Source organism: Calypte anna, chromosome 7 (assembly GCF_003957555.1).
Source record: "Calypte anna isolate BGI_N300 chromosome 7, bCalAnn1_v1.p, whole genome shotgun sequence".
Classification (NCBI taxonomy): domain Eukaryota; kingdom Metazoa; phylum Chordata; class Aves; order Apodiformes; family Trochilidae; genus Calypte; species Calypte anna.
In genome coordinates, this window is record NC_044253.1 from 35,340,729 (window position 1) to 35,361,319 (window position 20,591).

Here is a 20,591-nt window from a genome sequence, read left to right on the forward strand (position 1 = left end):
CAGGAGAAGTACCAAAACCGTGTGTTTCAGAGCAGTGACTAGGGCAAGCCCAGTCCACTACTGGCCCATGTGGGGTTTTTTTTTGGTGTTGCCTTTTCTGTGTAGCAACTTGTAAGCCATTGACAACTTCTCCTGTGCACTCTCTACCCCCATATATAATATCATAAGCCCTTGTTTGTCTTATTCTCCACTGTGTCTTCTGCCTTCACCCCCCCACAAATAAAAAAAAAGCAAGATTTGATTATCTCTGCTGCATCAGCCAAGACAGCAACACCAGCTGTTCTCATTGTGCAGCCTCTTCCTCACGGCCTACATGTTAATAACCTGATCATTCCATTTTCTCCTTCAACTGCCGGCTGCAGCACAGCGAAGAGACAAAAACCCAGACCCATCTGCAGCAGCTGTAGGCACTGAACTGTGAAGCCACCAGGGATTTATAAACTAATCTGTAACACAACACTGCCTTGTTTTTACAAGTGAGAGGCCACATTTGTGCAGACCTGATCTTTTCTTGCAATAAACTAGGAGGGCTGGGGGGGAGGCAAGGATGAAAACAAGATATCTGATCATTTACTTAGGGGGGGGGAAAAAATCTGTATTATATTTTCCAAGAATTTTGGCTGGTGTTTGTGTAATCTCTCAGCCAGGTGATGTCTGCATTTTCATGTTGTTTGGCCACATCCCTTGCCTTTAGCTCTCCTCTTTCCCTCTCCTCCACTCAGAAATCCTCCAAAACTTTATTCTTCTTAGAGAAGACAAGGAAGAAAACCTTCCAGCTCTGCAGTATTTTCTCAGGGGCTCCTCCATTCAAAGAGGTTTTGAAATGGAAAACAAACCCTCTGGGGAAAAAAATCAGCTCCCTTTTCTCAGTGATCTGAGTGAGTCTCCACCTGAGCTCTCAAAGGTCTCAAGCAGGTATGTTTAACATCTCCCATGGGATGCTGCAGCATGAAGACCAATCCTTTACCAGAAAATACACACGGACCCTGCAGCTGGTGGAGCTGGAGCCCCCCTGGGGCAGGTCTGGGAGAGGGTGGTTCCTGAGGGCACTGTGTGGTGCCCAGTGCCAGCAGGGCCCAGGGATGGCTTGGCAGGGCTATCTCCCCTTCCCAAAGTTGGCTCAGCCAGCCCGAGGTGCTGCCTTTTGATTTATCTGTCCCCTTCTCATCAGGGCTCATTACAATCACTTAGAGCAGCACTACAGGCCTCATTATGGACTAGGCACTGCCTGCCATTAGTCTTTCAGAAGGATGGTGCTCAATTTGCCTGGCAACATGCGAGGTCCTGACCTTGGAGCTATTAGGGAAAAGATTAGACTGCAGTGTGACCATGTGTGCAGACGTGAGCAAACCAAATTAATTTCTGGCAAAGGGAGGCACCAAGCAAAGACCCTGCCGTCCTCAGGACACCTGAGAACTTCTCCATTCCCCAAAGGAGATCAGCTAATGGCACGTTTAAAGGAGCCTGGTTCTGAAGGTGAAGCACATCCGTGGTATTTAGAGAGATATTAATCCAGTTTCCCCACAAAGTATTTGCTTGGCTGATCAGATTAAGGGATCCAGCCTTCAACAGCACACCCCCACCACAGCAGGCCCCAAGAAATCTGTGATACTTCACAGCCTCAGACATATTGCACCATGTGTACCCAGCTGCTACAATAATTAGCTTATGAATGTATCAGCTGGTTCTGTGATTTTTATAAATAATAACTAACCTACAGAGCAGAAAGATTTTCATGAGCCTAATATTAGCAAGAAATTGCAAGGTGTGCCTAACTCTGAGCAGTCACCGTGCCCGGCGCCCTGCCTCCTCCTCTTGGGGTGTGTGGGACTGGAGCTCTCCCAACACCACCATTTATAAATATTTATTTTTAATCATCAGCAGCAATATATTTGTGGCAGCTTTCTTCACAACAGCCCTCATTCCCTCACCCCCACACAGACACGTGCACACCCGGCCTGTGCTCGCACGATCACCTCCGTCAGATCCCTCCTTTCCCTGCTCTTTTCCCATCTTTCTTTATTCCAGCATTCCCTCCTCCCTCAGCCATTCCAGACCCCGTTTACCCATTGATGGGGCTTCTTATTAGGCAATAGGCTCATACGTGAGAAAAGACAGCCCTGCAGCTTACTCACACATTCTTTATAGCTGCAAGTAACTGCCTTCCCCCTGCGCAGATGAGAAGTCTGTATTTTTTTTTTCCTTAATTATTTATTTAAATAATCTTAGCACACCATCCAAGAAAGTTTTGCAGTACCAGGAAAAAAAAAAAAAAAAAAAAGTGTAAATGTCAAATAAAACAGTGACAGATGACAGTATTCTCTATTGAATAGCACCGTTTCTTCGTGCATGTTCAATGAGAACTCATGAATTATTAATATGCAAATCTCCCTTTTCTGCTAAAAAACTCAACTTGGGGGTTTTTTTTGGTGGCAATTTATTTTCTTTTATTTATTTCTTTGGGTCTGTGTACGTTACACAGAGCTTTCCAGGAGAATTATTTAAGAAATGCTAACATACAGACATTCTTGGAGCTGCAGCCATTCACAGTGAATTTTCATCTCCAGTTACATTTATTGGCACGGAGATGGCAAAGTGAAGAAGGAGACGTTGCCACTTTTTCACCCACTCATCCACAACATCTGAGTTCACTGCATCACAAGTGAACCCGATTTCTGTGAATGTATCCTAAAAACTGTGAGAGCCCCCAGGTCCTTCCCCAGCCCCTCCACTGCCACCCTCACCCAGGGACTCTCAGCCCTGCCAGTGTCAATATGGGTGGCAGAATCCAGCCCCTGATGGCAGCTTCTGAGGTTCCCAAATGGGAATGTCTTCCATTAAAAATAAGGGGAGGAAAAAACAGCACAATTAAAGGATGTTTTTGGCTCTGCAGTCAGGCACACCCAGTGTTTGTGGTTAGGAGGAATTCTGCTCAGAACTTCCTTCGTTTCACCCCAAAACTTCCAGAGGCATGGAGCCTGCAGCCCGATGTGGCTCCTTAAAGAGAGCTGCAGAGAAGTGCTGGCCTCTGGTTTTGTTGTTCTCCTGAGACAAGATAAACATTTTCTAAGCATTTTATTTGATAAAACAAATAATATCATATTAATGTCCTATTTTTAACCTCTCTCTCTGTCTCCTAATCAAATACATTTCCACATAGCTAAGCAAACAACAACAAAAATCTGCAGGAAGCCAACCATTCCCATTGTGCTTTTATGCTGTTAAAGAAACAGCGTGCCTACTACACCAGAGCAGCAGCCTTGGAGCACTCAGACCCCCTTGAGGGACAGGCAGCTGGTGCAGCCAGCACAAGCTGTGTTCTCCATCACTTATGCTCCTTAGCATCTTGACCCTTTCCATGTTGCTGGACTCACCCTGGAGCAGGAGAGGCTGCTCCCACAGCCAGAGGTCCCAGACTGCACAGGGTCAGGTTTTTCAGTGCTCCACCAAGATGTGCACGAGCATCCTGAGCCCCAAACCTGCTTCCTGCAGATGTGCTGACTTGCAGTCAGCCAGGGACCACGATTCTGATCAGAAAGCCATCAAAATGGCTCAGGGATGCTGGGGTTCAGGCTCAGGGATGCTGGGGCTCCAAGCCACTGGGAGCAGCATCTCCACTGAAAGCCACCACAGGAGGTGACACTCTGGTGCCCACAGTTAATATATGTCACAGGCAACCTGCAGGCTCAGGCTAGACCATGAGGCACATTGAGGCTGCAGTTAAACCAACCTTCCCTGCAGATACCCTGAAATTAATAATACTAATAGTAGTGCAGCTAGCTTCATGTGCTGACATTTTCTAGGGTCTCCAGTGAAAGCATGAGTAGGCAAATGAAGAGCTTTCAGAAGAGTGATTCAGGAATAAATCTCAAAAAATAAATGTAAAAGGCCATTTCCTCACCCACATCATCAGTGCAGAAAATGTCAACATATGTGACAAAACGAAAAAAAAAAAAGAAAAAAAGCAGCAATGATCGATTCAAGTCTTGAAAGATTGGGAAAGAAATGCTGCATTCCACAGAGAAAGCTCCCTTTGTACACAGGATCACAGAAGTCCTCTGGACAAACTTCTCAGCCTCTCTCCTCTCCCTTCAGTCTGGGACTCTGCAGTGCGAAATGAGCCAGAGAATATTCAGCTCTTGTTCCTTAGTCACCAAACTCTCTTTCCATGAATCCAATAAGTGTCTATTAAAATAAATAAACCCCCTAATGATTCAAGATAACCTAATCAAGAAAGCTGAAATGGATAAAAGACTAACTGTAATGGAGAGTTCTGTCATGGCTTCAATGAATTCCTGATGAGAGCCGGGGGAGGGGGACTGAACCTGAGAAGCTTCTCTGGGAGCATTTTGATACAGTTCAAGGTTAACCACTCAGGAGCCTGCATTTTCTGAAAGGCTCAGGGCTTCTCCTTCCCCCCAAAACTGAAAGCAAAATGCAAAGCACTTCCAGGAGGGCTGGTTCCTCACTAGCCTTAGGAAAGAGGAAACAGTACCAAACCAGGAATGAAGTACAGGAGCCCTGACGTATCTCAGCTTCATGGGAACACCAAGCCTGCTCACAGCTCTTGTTCTCAGAGGGAAGGATGCTGTGCACTGAGGATATTTCCAATGTGCCAAGTTCAGACCAGCTTCTCCCCAGGCTGGAGAGGAAGCCTGGGCTTGTGGTTAGGGCAAGCAGCCTGCCATCAGCTCCCAGGAGGGACTGCCAAGGGCTTCCTGAGCAAAGCCCCAGCTCCACACACAACCTCCCCTGCTTCACTCAGCTGCTGAGAAGCTGGCACACTGCTGCAGATGCTGGGGGTCATGCTGGGACCACGAATATAAGTCTGCAAAAAAGAAGCTCATGTCTTCAAAGAAATGTTGAGTCAAGGAGAGAACTGGCTTTCTCCATTTCCTCCATATATAACAAGAATGACCAAATATCAGCACACCAGCTCTAGCCCAGCTGTAGAGAGATTCACACCATGCTGAAGGCACTGAGATGCTCCAGCAGTCAGCAGTGCCCAAAATGCACACACTGTATATGCCATGCATCTTCACCACCAGCTGTTTTTTCTAGCTGCTGTTCAGCACCACTGGAAGCTAATTACTTTAAGGGCACAGAAAATACCTACTATAAGCTAAGAAGGGGAGAGAAAGCATCCCACAATATCAAATTAATGCCAGGAAATATAAGTTGGAAGGCAAAGAGAAGGAAGGACAAAACCAGGGGGTTCTAGAACTAATGCTGTAAAAAGTCAAAAGGAAAGGTGAGGAACTGGTGCAGTGACTTCCACCCCTAGCCCTGGCTTTGTCTTCACCTGAAGGGCTTTCCTGCCTCCTGTCTCCAGCCTCCTGGCTAAATTTTTGTTTGTTCATTTTTAAATGAAGCAAAGACCCAAACTAGAGGCTGAGCTTTGCCAGTTTCCTCAAAAGTTTCTCTATGGGGTCCCTCTTGCTTCCCCGTGGTGCAACTGGAACAAATTCCAGTCCCTTGAGGAAGAACTTCACAGTTTCAAGGGTTTACTTTTTTTTTCCCCTAGCCTGGTGAAGGTTAAAGCCTTCCATTTGCCCTGCCCTGGGCAGCTCCTCAGCAGCACGTGCCCTGCTTCCCAATGCTGCCCCAGCCAGAACAAGGAGAGCCTCCTGCCCTGGGAGAATTGTGGGAAGTTTGGTCTCCACCTTCCTCCAAACTTTGTCCTCTCTCAGGCTGGCAGCAAGGGCTCCAGCCAGCTATGCCCACAATTTATCTTGATAGTGACTGTTTATTATGGCCAGAACTATATTCCTAAACTCATTTCACACAAATTAAGAAAAACCCCATCTGCTGAGCACAGCCTCTGCTAGGACACTGACTGGCAGAGGTCAGGGGGATGATGCTGCTGCACAGGATTACAGAAGTGCTGGGGGAAATGGTTCTCCTGAAGCTGCAGAAACTGGAAAGCAGTTGCAGAACTGGATGTAGAAGCCAGTTTTCAAGGCTGACAATCAAACCTGAAGCAACCTCAGGTCTAAGCCTCCACCTGTCCCACTGCCCAACTTTGGAAACACAAAGGCCAGCAGAACCTCACTGAAATGGCACAATGGAAACCCGTTTCCTTGTGAATCAAATACAACCAGGAGAGCCCAAAGTGCAGATTGGAAACCAAACCTTGGTGTCCCAACCATGCTCGGGAACACTCCCAGCATAAGAACACAGGTTTAGCCATTTAAGGGACAAATAGCACTAGCAGGCTGCACCCCCAGAGAAACAGGCTGTGCAATGGGTACATCACCAACAGCTGGCAACTAAAAGAGGATGACAGCTTTGGAGGCTGTGCTTGGAGGGCATTGAGCCCCTCAGCTCCTGTTGCCTTCAAATAATGTGAAGGGATCCACTGACCATCAGAAACGAGACTAAAAATGCCTATATATTAAGTTAAATGGAATAATATGCATAATAAGGTAAGTGATGAGTAAGTCAATGTCTCACAAATGGCTTGAGATCTTTCTGAAGGTCAATTCCCTTAAAGAAGTCTCACCATACTACCTTGGTACCTCTCCGAGGCTCTGTTCCTTGCTTTTATGTTGGCTTTGAGCTCTGTGATTAGAAACCTTTGTTTCAAGCAGCTGCCCTTCCCTTTAGTTGCTGAACTGAGACTCTGCCATGACTTAAGAATAAAGATGGCTACTTGTTAAATTAGAGGTCAATTAGCTCCACCAGTAGATGATGCAGCTTGCAATAACTGCTCTCAGTGGGTATCACTCTTCCTGTAGAAGAGAGAAGATGACATGAAGCCTCCATTGGCTCTGGATGCTCTCCGGGGTACATGACACACAGCCCTGTGTATAAAATGTCAAAACAGCCCTGTCGGAGATCCACTGGCTGCTAAAACTGTGAAGATCTCACAGCCCCGTGGATTGCTGTTGACAGAACAGCAGTGCCCAACATAACACATGCCTTGTTAGCAAACTGGAAGCCTCTCAGTAGTCTGGGGTGAGGGAATAATAGAGGAAGCCAAGGCAATGCAAGCCAGGCCTGTGGAGAACAGCAAGTGAACGAACCTTGGCGGAGAGTCCAAGCAAACCCTCAGACTGCCTCTTTTTTCCCCTCTCTGAAAACTCTCTCCTCCAAACATGGGCAGTTTTCAGTGAGTGCTTCTACCATATCACTCAGCTCCCAAAATCAGCAGCATCTTCCCCAGAAATGCTCACCACTGGCACAGCTGCCTACACAAAGCCCTGGGAAAGCCCCACTGTTGGTTTCCAGAGGAGCCAGACAGACCTAAGCTGACATCCCACCCTGCCACTGGCCCTCCCTGAGACAACAGCCGTGTCCTTCCTTTTGGAACTCCTCCTTGGCCACGGTGGCACACCTAGTTGGGCTGAGGACAGCATGCAAGGTGGGGTCTGGGGCAGGGGGTGGTCCCGTATGGCTACAGATCCTGGCCACAGCTTCTCTGTCCCTGCCTTCCAGTGCCCCCATAAAGCACTTTCATGCTCCAGCAGAGCGCTCTGACATCTCAGCATGGCGAGTGCTGGGTCATCCCAGGGAGCCAGGATTGCTTTGGCAGAGCTGAGAAACAAAAGAAACATTAGCCTCAGAAGCACTTCTTTCTTTGCTGCTGCTGCTGAGGAAACAAAACCTTGGTGTGCAGTAACTTTGCTTTAAGGAGAACGTTTGTGGATCCTGCTCCTAACCTTTTGCATCTGGCTTTCAAAATCTGCCCTTTGCCACGTGAAGGACCCAGGAGGTTATTTTTGTTTTGGTGCTGGTGTGCAAGGCCGCCAGGGAAGCTCACTCAAGCTGGCACAGGCTGAAGCTGGTGAGCCACCCAAATTATTGTTGGGTGGTTCAGTCCCTCTCTATTTCAAGAAGCCTCTGGGTATAATGACAGGAAGCTTGCAGTCAATTTTAAGCCAAACCTCAGAGAGGCTGGCATTCAGTTTGTGTTAAGCATTCCTTATTAAAAGCTGTCCAGTCTGGATTCTGGGTGGAACTTTGATATCTGCATGGAGTAAAGAATAAGGGGCACGTTTGCAAAATCAATTGTGCAGTTTTTATATTTACTGCACGTTTACCACATATGTCATTTATTACACAGTGGAAAACCGTTAAATGCACAGTAGTTGTGCCAAGTGGCATTATGCTTTTAACAGCTTTATTCGTTTAACAGCTCCAGTTCTCATTATATTTTGCCATGTGGTACATGAGATTTTTATGCATTTAACAGTTTAAGAGGGTTCCATGGTATTTTCCTTTTATGTATTTCATACTGTGCCTGGGATTTTGTTGGGGAGCAGAGGGGTTGCGGACTGTAACCCCTGTACTCTGACAAGAGAAAGCAGAAGGCAAGGAAAACTAATTATTAAATGAGGAAAGAAAACTGAATCAGACCTCCACGTGTCAGGGCTCCTGTACCTGCAACAAGGACAAGGCTCTCCCATGTGCTTTGATGCTTTGTTTATATGCCTTTCAACCTCTTATTTTACATCTACTTCAATGACTACAATGTCAGTTCCCTGCACAGATGAAAAGAAAGTATGTGTTTTGCAGAGTGCACGCATCTAGATACTTCTGTCCCCCCTCTCTCATTGTCACAGACACATCTGTGAATTTCATGTGCATATTGATGCCCTCTCCTGTAACAACATCCAAGTTCAGAAAGTAGCCCTTTGCACTGAGTAAACAATTCCTTCCAACAGTCTCCAATCCACTTGCTACCCTTCCTACAAAAAAACACCTCCCTGTCCTCCTTTCCACAAAATCCCTCCTGGTGCACTATATTTTTTTAAAGAGTTGGATGAAATTTTTAAATTAATGGATTCTCTTCAAGAATTTCACCCTGACCTAGGCTTGCCTGCATGTATTTTTTACACCCAAGGTGGAAATTAATCCAGGAGAACTCACAGCAGTGCCCTCTCATGCCTTTTTGTAAAAATGATTGGATCTGATGTGAATTATTCACATGGCAATACCGTATGCAGCACATAGAACATGCAAAAAAATGAAACACCTGCCCAATATGCCGTTTCCTGTTGCCTTCCCTCAGCTAATTACTGAAGAAAGCAATTTCTTTACCTGCCAAATGAGAAGGATACCATCGTTTTGAAAGGTCCTTGCCCCACTAGCAGAGGTGTGAGTTATACACCCACGAGTGAGAAAAGGCACGCGTGTTGGTACAAAAGGGGAGAAAAAACCTGGCTGTGAGCTGATCCTTCCCTCAGCCTATATTAAAAGGGAAAAGGAAACCACTTCAGCAGGCAAAAGCCAAAAACACGACAGGTTCCCCAGAGATGGAGATTATTATTATTGTAGGAACAGATGTATTTTTATTGGTGGGAGGAGGAGACGGCTTTAGTTCCAGCCCCACGGTTTGCTTTAAAAACAAAAGCCCCAAAAGCCCGGCAACGACGAAATCCCTTCTACCACTCACCTGACTTTTATTGGCAGCCACTTTGGCAAACAGAGCTTGAGATACCTTGGCCCTTTTCATCTCCTGTTGGATCTCGTCATAAATGGCAGCTGTGATGTTGACGTTGGCGCCGTCCGCCTTAATGGGGAGGTCTGTTGTTGGTGTCGAGGTTTTGGCCTACCAAGAGACCATGAAAATAATAATTAAAAAAGTGCTGCTTTCAGCCCAGCCATCTGTGCAGAAATTATCAAAGGATTTCAGTCAGCTGATGCCAAACTGCATTAGCTACAGAAGGACACTTCCTGTCCATTATTCTAATCAGGTTAATTGTGATTGGAAATAATTGCAGTGCATTCCTATAGGACATGAGAGGCCCTGTCAGCTCCCCCCCTCTCCCAGCACGTTTATTGAGCAGCTCAACACCAGCATAGGTGGCCAGGGCACTGAAGTTGGCTTTGCCAGCTCGCTGCTGCAGCAGAGGCACCGGCCTCTCTCTTCTCCCCCCACGCTAGAAGTGGCCTACACCTTGGAGGAAGAGCCAATTCTCCCAGAAAAAATGAGTAAATGGGTAGAGGTCTCTAAATAATAAATTATTACTCGATTTAATGCACTCCCTTAAGTCACCCTCATCCTTTATTAAAACTATACGTCTGTCATTTGAGTACGTATGGTTTCCCAAGCCTTATCATCATTATGCTAGCCAGACAGTCACCTAATTTCACCTAGGAAATCAGTGAAAATGAAAAAAAAAATAATCATTTCATAAAGCTGGGCTTTGGCATGCCTTTGATGTGCTGCCCTCATTCTCCTAAACTCATATTGAGATTTTGTGTATTCCGCTGCACTCCTTTTAATTGAATGATTTCCCATCAGCTTCTGTGACAAATGAAGGACAATAAGGGACGCTGCCAGTACTTTCCCTGAGCTGGACTGCCCCGACCAGGCTCCTATCAATCCAGTTCAGCAGGCTGCTCCATGACTTTTCTTGGAAAGCCCCTGGGCAGCTCCCAGAAGGCCCTGGCAGGCAGGGGAACAAGGGCAGCATGGTGCTTGCCGAGCACTCCCAGCACCAGCAGCTCTGTGAAGAGGCAGATTGCATTTGCTGTCCTGAGCTCCAGGAGGAGAGACACCAGGGCTGGTCACCCTTCGTGCCTTTTAAGAGAAATATGTAGGTTGCTTCTATGGAATCACTGTTTTCTCCTGAGGTGGAAATGTCTCAGGGAAACAAAACAGCTGAGGTGGCAAAGCTCACGCTGCCTGCAGAACGAAACCTCCCGTGAAGCCTGGTGACCCTCAGATATTTGGCCCAATTATAGACCTTTTCACTGGCTCCTGTTTTTGTGCCAGAGTTGAAGCCTGCTAGAGTACATCTAATGTTAATTTTTAACTAGGCAGACATGCCAAGTACCTATTTGTTAATGGGAAGGGTAACTAGGCAAAACCAAACTTTTTGAACTCCTCCTGTTTTGCTCTCCTCCAAATCTTCCTCCTCCTTGATCTCTGTTTTGTACCAAAGACCACACTAATAATGGAGCCAAAATCCAGCCAAGAGAGCAATCCAGACTAATCATAGTTCCTACCACTTCCAGATAAAGCTTTAACCAACATGGCCTGGGAGGCCAGTGCTAAACCCACCAACCACCACCCAGAGGCCATGGGCACAGGCAGGGTGCAGCCTGGCAGGGCCACAGACTGATGGAAGTTCGGGTGATTGTGGGAAACATAAGAAAACAACAAAGAGGTCATGGGAAGGAAGAGGACTGTCCAAGTCTGTCAGGACTCATTTAATGGAGCTCAATTTTACCAAAGGCCCTGCAGTGCTTTGAGGGGTACAAAAAAACAACCTCCCCAGTCACTGGAGCCTTTGGCAGCAGCTGAGGTCACCACAGCCTCAAAGGCTGTTACAGAGGCCCAGGATGCTGAGAAGAACAAAATTAGCAAGTAACAGAATGATTAAAAATACAGCTCCATCCTGTATGGGTCTCCCACACCTCCAGCTCCACGGCCACATGTCAGAAAACACACTCTGAGGCCTGGGCCATTTTTATTTAATGACTGAAATCAGCAGGGCAAGTACCACACCGAAACAGCCCAGACACCCAAGTGTTCCATGTCAGAGGCCGAGATTCAAAACTGGGCTTGATATTCAGGAGGGGTTTGCCATGGCTGAAATGTCTCCTTGTGGCTCTCTCTGCTGGCTCCACCTGCCCTCCTCACCTTGGGGCAGCTCCTGAGGAGAGGACACCCTGCCAGGGGTGCCTCAGAGGTAGGGAGAGCCGAGATGGGTGACTCTGGGTGCCCATGCAGCCAGCCACCTCCAGAGGCCTCCTCCTACCCACGGTGCTGGTTCCCACCAGACTTGCCACGTGAGGTTGGTATCTATGGAAACCACCTTCCCAAACACCATTCCATCGGCTTCTCCGGCACCCTGAGAGGATTCCTGAAAGGTGCCACCCCACAGCACCCCCCACCCTGCTGCACACCAGGGTGGCATTTGTCTCCTCAGAGCTAATCCCAGGCATATGGGGAAGCGCAGGAGCCGTGCTGCTGGGAAGCAGCCTCATTTGCAGAGGTGTCCAAGTTGTCAAAACAGCACCTGTGCTGACTGGTGCTGGCCCTCCCAGGGCTGGGGGAGTGCTATCCAGAGGGTGCTGGGTACACAAACCTTTGTGTGTTGCTTTTTGCTGATTAAAAAGCCTCATAATATTCTACTGCATTCTTCCAGCCAAAAATAAGGCAAGGATAGGCTGCTGTATACCTCGAGGACATGGTTTTCTAGCAACACATAGCCCTTACAAAGGCAGGGAAAATTGCCATTGATTTAAATACTGTTCCAGCTGTGGCTAGAACATGGAAGAATGTTGTATTTTAATGGAGGAATGAAATGGGGCAACAGATCCCATTTTAATTCTCACTTGATTACCTCTGACCTCTCCTTTTCCTTCTGTTATTTGATTTTAGTTGTGAAATCTATTGCAATAAATATAGAACAGGAATAAGCTACTCCTTTCATTAATATAAATAAAGGCAGAAAGCAAACACTTACAATAGTTCCCTTTATAATTTTAATTTCACTGAAAGGTACCTAAATAGATAAGAGTTATACAACCAGTTTCTCCTGTAATAAAAATTGTCAAATTTTGGTTGGCAGGATACTGTTGCTTTCAAGGAAAACAACTCTCTACCTGATACCATGGTGAAGTGCACCCAAATGCCAGCTTTACTCTGAACAAGCAACCTACCTTCCTGAAGGATGATCAGTTTGCAGGTAAAAAAATACTGCTCCCTCCCCCTTGCTCCCCAAATTCCCCACTCAGTCCTTACTTGTTTTTAGCAGCTGTGGCTACAGAACTCAGTATGAGAACTGCTCAGTAACACTGTTAGAAGCAGAGCAAACACAGGCCAAGCCTCTGCAGACTTGGGGTTATCCAGAAGGGTTATCCAGGCCCTTTCTCTAGTGATCAAGAGAAGTGGCAGAACTAACCCAGCATGTCTGCAGTCAGAAATTTCAAACTCAAGTTAGGCAAATGTCACGGGAGGAGTTAACCATCACCTCTGTGCAAGCAAACTGACTGCTATCTAGTTCACTCTCCAAATCTGTTCACTAAATTTTTTACTGCAACACATATGGACCTCTCCACAAGCCCAGAAATTTCCTCTGTGTTCTGCAGAATGTGATGGACACAGATAAAAATTCCTGTGTGCTTTCTATACTCCACAATATGTGGATATAAAATCTCTATACTCCGTAATAGTCATTTAGTGGACATACAGCAACAGTTTGTGAGTAATGCTCACACACACACACTCTTTCAGGCACTAATGTTACATATTTTTTTGCATTTATGGTGTTGATAAAAGCTAGAATCATTGCAACATCTTGCTGCAATCCTCTGAACATCTCTTAGCAGTCACTCCAAAACCTTACAAAAGGACTTCCACAACTCATCCGGGTGAGGAAAGCAACTGACAGGGGAAGGGGAAGGGAAGAACTCCTTCCCTGGGCTAATCCACACAACAGAGAGCTAAGGAGGGATCAATCACATCTTACCTGGGGGGTTCTGGAGGAGCTTGGGCTGCTGGCAGCTGAAGACACCATGCTCACGTTGGGGTTCATGCTTCTCTCTCTCTCATCCTGGTAGATACGGTCCCGCTCCGCGTCAGGCAAGTTGAGGAAATTCTGCATTGCCCTCAAGTTTACCAGCAGGGACTGGGATGCTGTCCTAGGGTCTTCTTCTTTACGCAGGATCTCTGACAACAAACCCTGGTTCAAAAAAAGAAAAAAAAGAAAAAAAAGCCCAGTCATGTGTTGGTTGGGTTTGGTTTGGGTTTTTTTTTAATTTGTTTAGTGTAACCAGCTGGGTTGCAATACTCAGATCCTACAGCAGAATCTCAAGGGCTCTTCCAGAGGGGATATTTTGTAGGAAAGTGTTCGTCTTCTGGGGGCTGGTATTTATTTTGGGACTGTCCTATTCTGGCACTGCAATAAGCCTCTGAGTATGGAGATGCTGGGTAGGAAGGTAGGTGCACTGGGTAGAAGAAATTGCAGTTACCACCAGGTGCTTGCTGCAAATATTTTAGGAGCTGTTAGATCTCTCTCTCTCTTTACTTGAAGCTGGGAAGACTTGGCAATCCTGTTCATCTTTGACAAATCTGCCAAGGTTGGTAAATTTAGTTTCGACATTTAAAAAGTGCAGGAGCTTTATTAAGAAAAACATTTGGCTGGTTTTTGATGTTACAGTCCGTTCATTTTGGTTTGGACAGTCATTTCTGAGAGGAGAAAAATAGAGCAGTAATAGAGCCTTAGGATCTAGCTTTAGGGATTTAACCCGTTCTTTCATGCCTCATTTTAAAGTACCACAGGCTTCAGATTGCAAGCATGAATGAACACCACATTCATCTAGTGTTTACAAAAGCCATTATTCCAGGAGGTAGCCAGCACAGCACTTCCAAAATAAAATAAGGAAAGGAAAAAAAGAGTTGGAAAGATGAAAATGTCATTAAAAGAGGCTTAAATCTAATGATGGGGTTAAACTTATGCCTAACTCCATACACTCGGCAGTTCCATGGATTATCTGGAAGTCTGAGGCAGAACACACAAGCCTGGAGCAGGGCCTACAGAAGCTCTTCCCAGGACATAGTGGGTGCCACCAGCTCCCCCCAGGCACCCCCTCAAATCCCCCACCTCACAGAAGGGGTAATTTCACTCCAAAAAGCAATTAACAGCAGTTTCATGAAACATGTGCAAAGCAGCAGAGAGGGGTCCTTTTCACCCACCCAGACGACTTACATTGTAAGAAATGCAGTTACTTTACAGCCACTACCCAGGCAAATTCCCTCACAGTACAGTCAAGGCTTCCTCCTTTCTTGCAAGAAAAATGTTGCTAGAAAACACCACCTCAGTCAAAACCCTACAACATTTACTCAGTTTACTACCTTCCTGTCAGAGACTCCTCCAAAAAGCCTTGCAGTCACACTGCCCATGCAGTCAGCCAGCTAACCAAATGCCAACATTTTCAGTAGGTTGATCTTATTTACCAAGCTCTCCTCACAAACCCAGCAAACACCTGCATTTACCTGCTACCTGCATTTACCTGCTCCCTGGTATTAAACATTCCATGCCATTACAGATGCAAGCTTGACTTCAGCAGAGGTTACACCAGGAGTGCTCAGAACAGGCTCTGCTCAGAGCCTGCAGGTAGGCTGCAGACATCTCCACCTTCTCAGCTCCTCTCTGACAGAACTGCATCCTCCTGCAATCATCAGAGTAGTTACCAGAAGGACTGGAGCTGGGAATGGAGCCATGGTGGAAGCCTCCAGTCAGAAATGTGACTGGAGAGAGAAGCCAACTGGTGAAAAAGATCAACACTGGGAAAAAGTCTGAAGAATGTGCAGTCCCGGGCTGGCCTCTGGTATGCTCTGTGACCTCAACACGACTGCCTGCTCATACTTGGCTTCCTCCTCGGGGTTTACCACCCCTCAGAGGAGCTGCAGACATTTTGAAAAGCTCTCCAAAGTTTGCCAGGCTCATGGGCTGAGGGAGATTAACCAAAAAAACCCGACGTTCCGGAAGCCTGAAGCCATCCATTCCTGGAATTAGCTTCCAAGACTGGAAGTTAAGTCCCTGTTTTCCCTTCAAGGCAGGGAAAACTCTCCAAATGCAGGAAATAAACGAACTATCAGTCCCACAGATTCTCTGAATTCTTAACTTCCTGGGTCTTTTAAAGACTACATAACTTATTTGCTTTTTAAGAAAAGATCAACTTCAAATATTAATGGGTTTAGCTTGAAAGAAAGGTTCCTGGAAGCTATTGGAGCTGACTCGGAGACAGCTTTTTCTTCCCATCTTAGCCTGGCTAAATTTATGGTCCAATTTCAAAAATGGAGAGCAGAAACATCTGGGAAAGCATGCCAGCAATTACTTTCCAGTGCAGTCATTGACTCCCTCTGTAAATCAGAGGCATAGAGGGTCCATAGCACCCAGAGGGACCTGGCTGCCCCAGGTATCAACTCCTGTGCTTGGACACTGATTTATCAGGGCAGGTAACACAAAAACTGACACAGAGGGAGAAACCTCACGTCCTCCTGCAACTGGAGATAAACACTGCAGGTAAACAACAGTGGGCAGATAGCTGAGTGATAGGGTAGGACAATAAAATAAAGGATCTGGGAAGCAATAACGTTTACAGTGATATAATTCTGAGCTACTGAAGTATACACAAACTAACCAGGGAGAAACATTATAAAAAAGAAAGCAAAATTAAATAATATCATCAGCTTTTTTGTCACCTGCAAGAAATTAGCCTTTCAATATGCAAAACATCTTCCTTCCAGAAAAACAAATGATCATGACTTCATTTAATTGTAATTTAATCAGGCACAATGTATTTTTTAAAGTGATATACACCAGGTGTGTGGTGAGGAAACCGGCCCAGCCAGACGAACCCCACTGTTTCTATTTTTGAGAAAACCCTGAAGCCAGCCAGGGACTGTTTTCATTTCTGCAAATTATGTTTCTGCTGGAGGGGGTGAGGCTGGGAAACCCACAGCATTTGTACATTTGCTATAAAATTCCATTGGCTAAATTAGCTCATTCTGACTTACTTACATCTCACATATTAAAAGAAAATAAATTAAAAATTGGCAGTTTGCAGAGTAACCCACTCTGCAAACCTAAGAGATCTTCAGTGACTAGGAAGCCTCCAGCTGATTTTAAATAGCCAAATTCTGTACCAAATAGCCAAGTATTCCGTAAATAGCCAAGTTCTGTACCAAACACAGCTCTCAGGATACATTTTAGGACATGGAGCTTGATAGCATCTTTCTCATTCCTGTGCATCATTTTTAAACCAGCTGCTGAAGAGAAGTTTCAGGTTGACAGAGGCCGTGCTCACCCCAAGACAGGGACTCAGTGCAGGCACAGGTTGCTTTACCCCTGGAACTTGCACCATTTTAAAAATTTCACACTTGATCCATATCTGACTTTAAAAAAAATGTAGAGAAACATTTCTCCAATCAAAATAAAAAAGTTGAGGGATCTGGTTAAGGTAGAAGTCATTTTGACAGTGCTTTTTCAGTCCAGCTGAAATGTGGTCCTTCAAGCCAAAGTCACTGTCGTGGGGGTTTGCTTTGCACTCATTCTGTGAAACCCCATTTGTTGAACTTATTTCTTTAAATTTTATTAACTACAGGACTTCCAGGATAAACAACACAAACCTCATGGGCATGAAAATTGTTTCAAGGAACTTCTGAAAGACAACACAGTACAAATGTAGAGCAAATGTTATCCAAACTGCCTCCTACATCCAACAGACCAACTGACCAGCCTTCCAGGCCAACACAGAGGCTTGCCCAAAGCCCACAGAAGGTGAGGGAAGCTTTTCTGTCTTCTTCCCAAAGTGCTTTGGCTGCGGCCTGGAGAGGGTGTAAATGAGATCTCAGTGGGACAGCGGACTCTGCCCAAATGCAGGGCAGTTTTGCAACCAGAGCTTTCCAAAAGCAAGCTGGATGTGGGGGTGGAGGTCATGCTGGAGTGTGACCCAGGCACGGATGTCCTGGGGACAGAGGAAGATGAGGGCCATGAAGCAGCAGGAGGCTGACAGGCACTGGCCAGGACCTCACACGTGTCAGGTCTGGTGACCTGGATGAGAGCTGTGCATCTCTCCTCCAGACCTAAGGAATGTCTCTACCAGAGCAGGCAGTAAGGTTAAAAAGGTTCAAAACAGGCTCTGGACAATTAAAACCCTGGCCAAGGCAAAAATTTAAATAAACCCAACTAATATGCTAAACCTCAGGTTCTATGTTCTGTATAAGGAGATTATATAAATGAAGGCCTAAAAAAGCATAAACAGTTTTTTCATACTTTTCAGTTTATTTGTGCCTCTCCAAACTTCAGCTATTGCCAAAAGCAACAGAGAAAATGCTGGAATACTAGAAAAATATTCCTCCTGTAGTACTTAAAGCTCCAAGGACTTTAAGCCCAGTACTTGTAACTGAGAGTCTCAGCAGAAAAGCTATCCTGCTTCCCCTCAGGTACAGATGTGACTTTAAGCAGGGTTAAAAACATAGAAGAGTTCTCCAAATTCAACATCTGAATCTTAAAGCTCGATGATGGAAACCTCTCCTCTCCTCTCAGCATCCCAGGTCTCTTCCCAGCATGGAAAGCAGCACTCAGGGAACCAGGGTTAGGTGCTCATTCCTACTTAGCAACACTGCCACCAAACCTTCAGCATCCAGCAGCCACCTTGATTTGCCAGCCTAAAATCCCTGTTTGCATTTAAAATTGCCTGCTCCTTGCAGTTGAAAGCCCAGGGAGCTCTGCAGCACAAGCACTGCCTTCTCAGAACCCTCCAAGGAAATAAAGCACCTCCACCTGCTGTGTTTCTCCCACATCAAGGCAGGTTTTACCCTGACATCTCTTTGCTTCCCTGCATTTACTCCAGGTCTCACCCTCAATATTGTCTCCCGGGCTGAGAAAGATACATTTGACAATTCCAAACATACTTCTCTTTGCCTCTTAAGTGTGCAGCACTCAACAAGAACCTCTATATGACGTGCTTGTAGGCTTCTTCCAACTCAAGCTCATTTTCAAACACTCCTTGCTTTGTTTCCCTTCCCTTGCATCTCTTCCTAATTCCAGCTAGGACATGAAGCAGAAGTGCTGGAAGTCACTTAGAAATGCTTATCCTGGCAACGTGTCCAGTCCAATTTTGCTGAGCAAAAAATTGCTTCAGATAATCTGTGGAAATTTTTGAGTGGTTAGCCAAACCAAGCACCCTTGTATCCAGCCTGTCACAGTTTCCATTGGCCAAAACTGTGCTTGCACCCTTTTCCCTGACCACCCCTTCTGTCTTGAGGGGCCAAAGGGTCAGCTCCCAGGAGCTTCAGAACTCACAGGACTTTGAGTGGGGAACCAGTTGCCTCCCAGCACCTTCAGAGCAGCTGAATGCAGCACCTCAGCCCCTCATTTAGAAGAAATCTCCCCATCTTTAGATTCACTGCCTGCAGCCAGAGGATGAGCCTGGCTCTTAAACTCATTTAACCAACGCTAAAACACACACATCTCAGGAGAGAGCTGCTCAGGCACAAAGCATTTAGAGGCTGATTTGAATAAAACTTATACAGGGTGCAACAATGACAATTTGATTTTTATTATTAAAAATGAAGTGCTTAAATCCTCACAGAAAATGCCTTTATTGCATTAGTTTAATAAAGCCTCTTTTTTTATTATGGCATCTTTTTTTATGAGGGAAGGCAGGGTGTGCATGTGGAGCTGTGTGGGGGAAAAGGAGGCAGAGAAAAGCCCAGACACCTGCAGCCCCAAAGTGCCACCATTTAGGTAATGTGTGTGTTAAGCCTTTACACCAAAACACACTGGAAAATGAGCAAGATGCACAGCTCCTGCACACTCTGCCTGTCTGTGCCTTTGCTTCCAAGGCTCAGGGCTCCTGTGCATCAGCTGAGCAGGCAGCAGCCTCCTCCCAGCACACATTCTGAAAGCCTGACTCACATGCTACTTAAGATCTTTTCATTCAGCCTATTGAATACAATTAAGTTAATTGAAACTGAAATTTTGGGCAGTGCAAAACCCACTGTTGGAACAAATATCCCATGTACCAAAAATCTGCAATTTATTAAATTAAGCACTTCCCTTACAGACTGCCCTCTTTCCTGTGAGTACAACAGAACGCTGCTTGTGCCACATTACACACAAGAATAAAACAAGCAAGGCAGCATGAAAGGGTTTCATGCAATGAGAGAGAGTTTTCTATGGGGAAAAAAAACAACAAAAAATCTCCCCCCCCAAACCAAAACCAGAACCCTTGCTAATTGAAAGTCTGTGCACAATGAGGCAGACACCCTAGCAATGAATGCAGCATGACTGTCTCACTAGATGCCAGGCAGAGAATTAAAGCTGCTTGTCTTCCTCTCACTCGAGTTAAAGGGAAAATGATTTGCAAAGGGAATTCTGACCAGGGTTTGGCTCACGAGCAAGTAGAGGTGGAAGAGTTAGTTACTGCCACCAACCATCTTTGTAATCTTAAAGCCTCTTAGAGGATCCTTTTCTGATGCCACTTCAGATTGGGGGAATTTTGCCAAAGAAAGCAGAATTAGACATAAATCAGGAGTCACCACCCACCTCCTTCCCTGCCTGCCTCCAAGTCTTTCTTTGGAGCTTCCTCACCAACCATGCCACTGCTCTCAGAGCCCCCAGCCCCTCCAGAACCTCCTGGCAATACCTTTGCATGCTAGAGCAGCATTATGTCCCCCTTCTTTCTTGCAGGAGCCCACAGTGGCACCAGAAGCTGGGCCACCATCCAGCATTGATCCTGTGCCTCCCTCCTGCAGCCAGGATGTGACCCAAGCTCTCCAACCAGGTGGATCATTGTAGTTGATTTCATCATTCATTTCACTGCATCCGAGGCTGAAGGAGTTTCCTCCTCCTTGTGCTGTTACCTGTTTCATCCAAAGAGATCCATCCCATCCTTTCACACCCCAGCTCCCCAGGTAGGAGCCCAGCTGCAGGTTGGAAAGCCACAGCTGTTCCCAAGCTAAAGCTGGAGGCAGGGAGCAGTGCTCTTTGGGAAGAGACTCACAAGCAGGCTGAACATACCTGGTATCCTTACCCACCTCTCTTTTGCATCTGGCACCACAACTGTTTCATGCAAAAAGCCTCAGCTCACAGATCTTTCCAGCTTCTAAGGCTGTTTAGTGA

General features: G+C 46.0%; 1 protein-coding gene across 2 annotated transcripts in view; it reads right to left on the reverse strand.

Annotated features, from left to right (window-relative positions):
- SATB2 (SATB homeobox 2) overlaps nucleotides 1–20,591 on the reverse strand; it is a 117,586-nt gene that overhangs the window by 22,082 nt on the left and 74,913 nt on the right. For both annotated transcript variants that reach the window (XM_030454628.1, XM_030454629.1), the window contains exons 8-9: nucleotides 13,428–13,640; nucleotides 9,398–9,553 (exon numbers count right to left, since the gene is read on the reverse strand). In XM_030454628.1, the coding sequence (XP_030310488.1) occupies nucleotides 9,398–9,553; nucleotides 13,428–13,640 (369 nt within the window). The remainder of the gene's footprint in view (nucleotides 1–9,397; nucleotides 9,554–13,427; nucleotides 13,641–20,591) is intronic.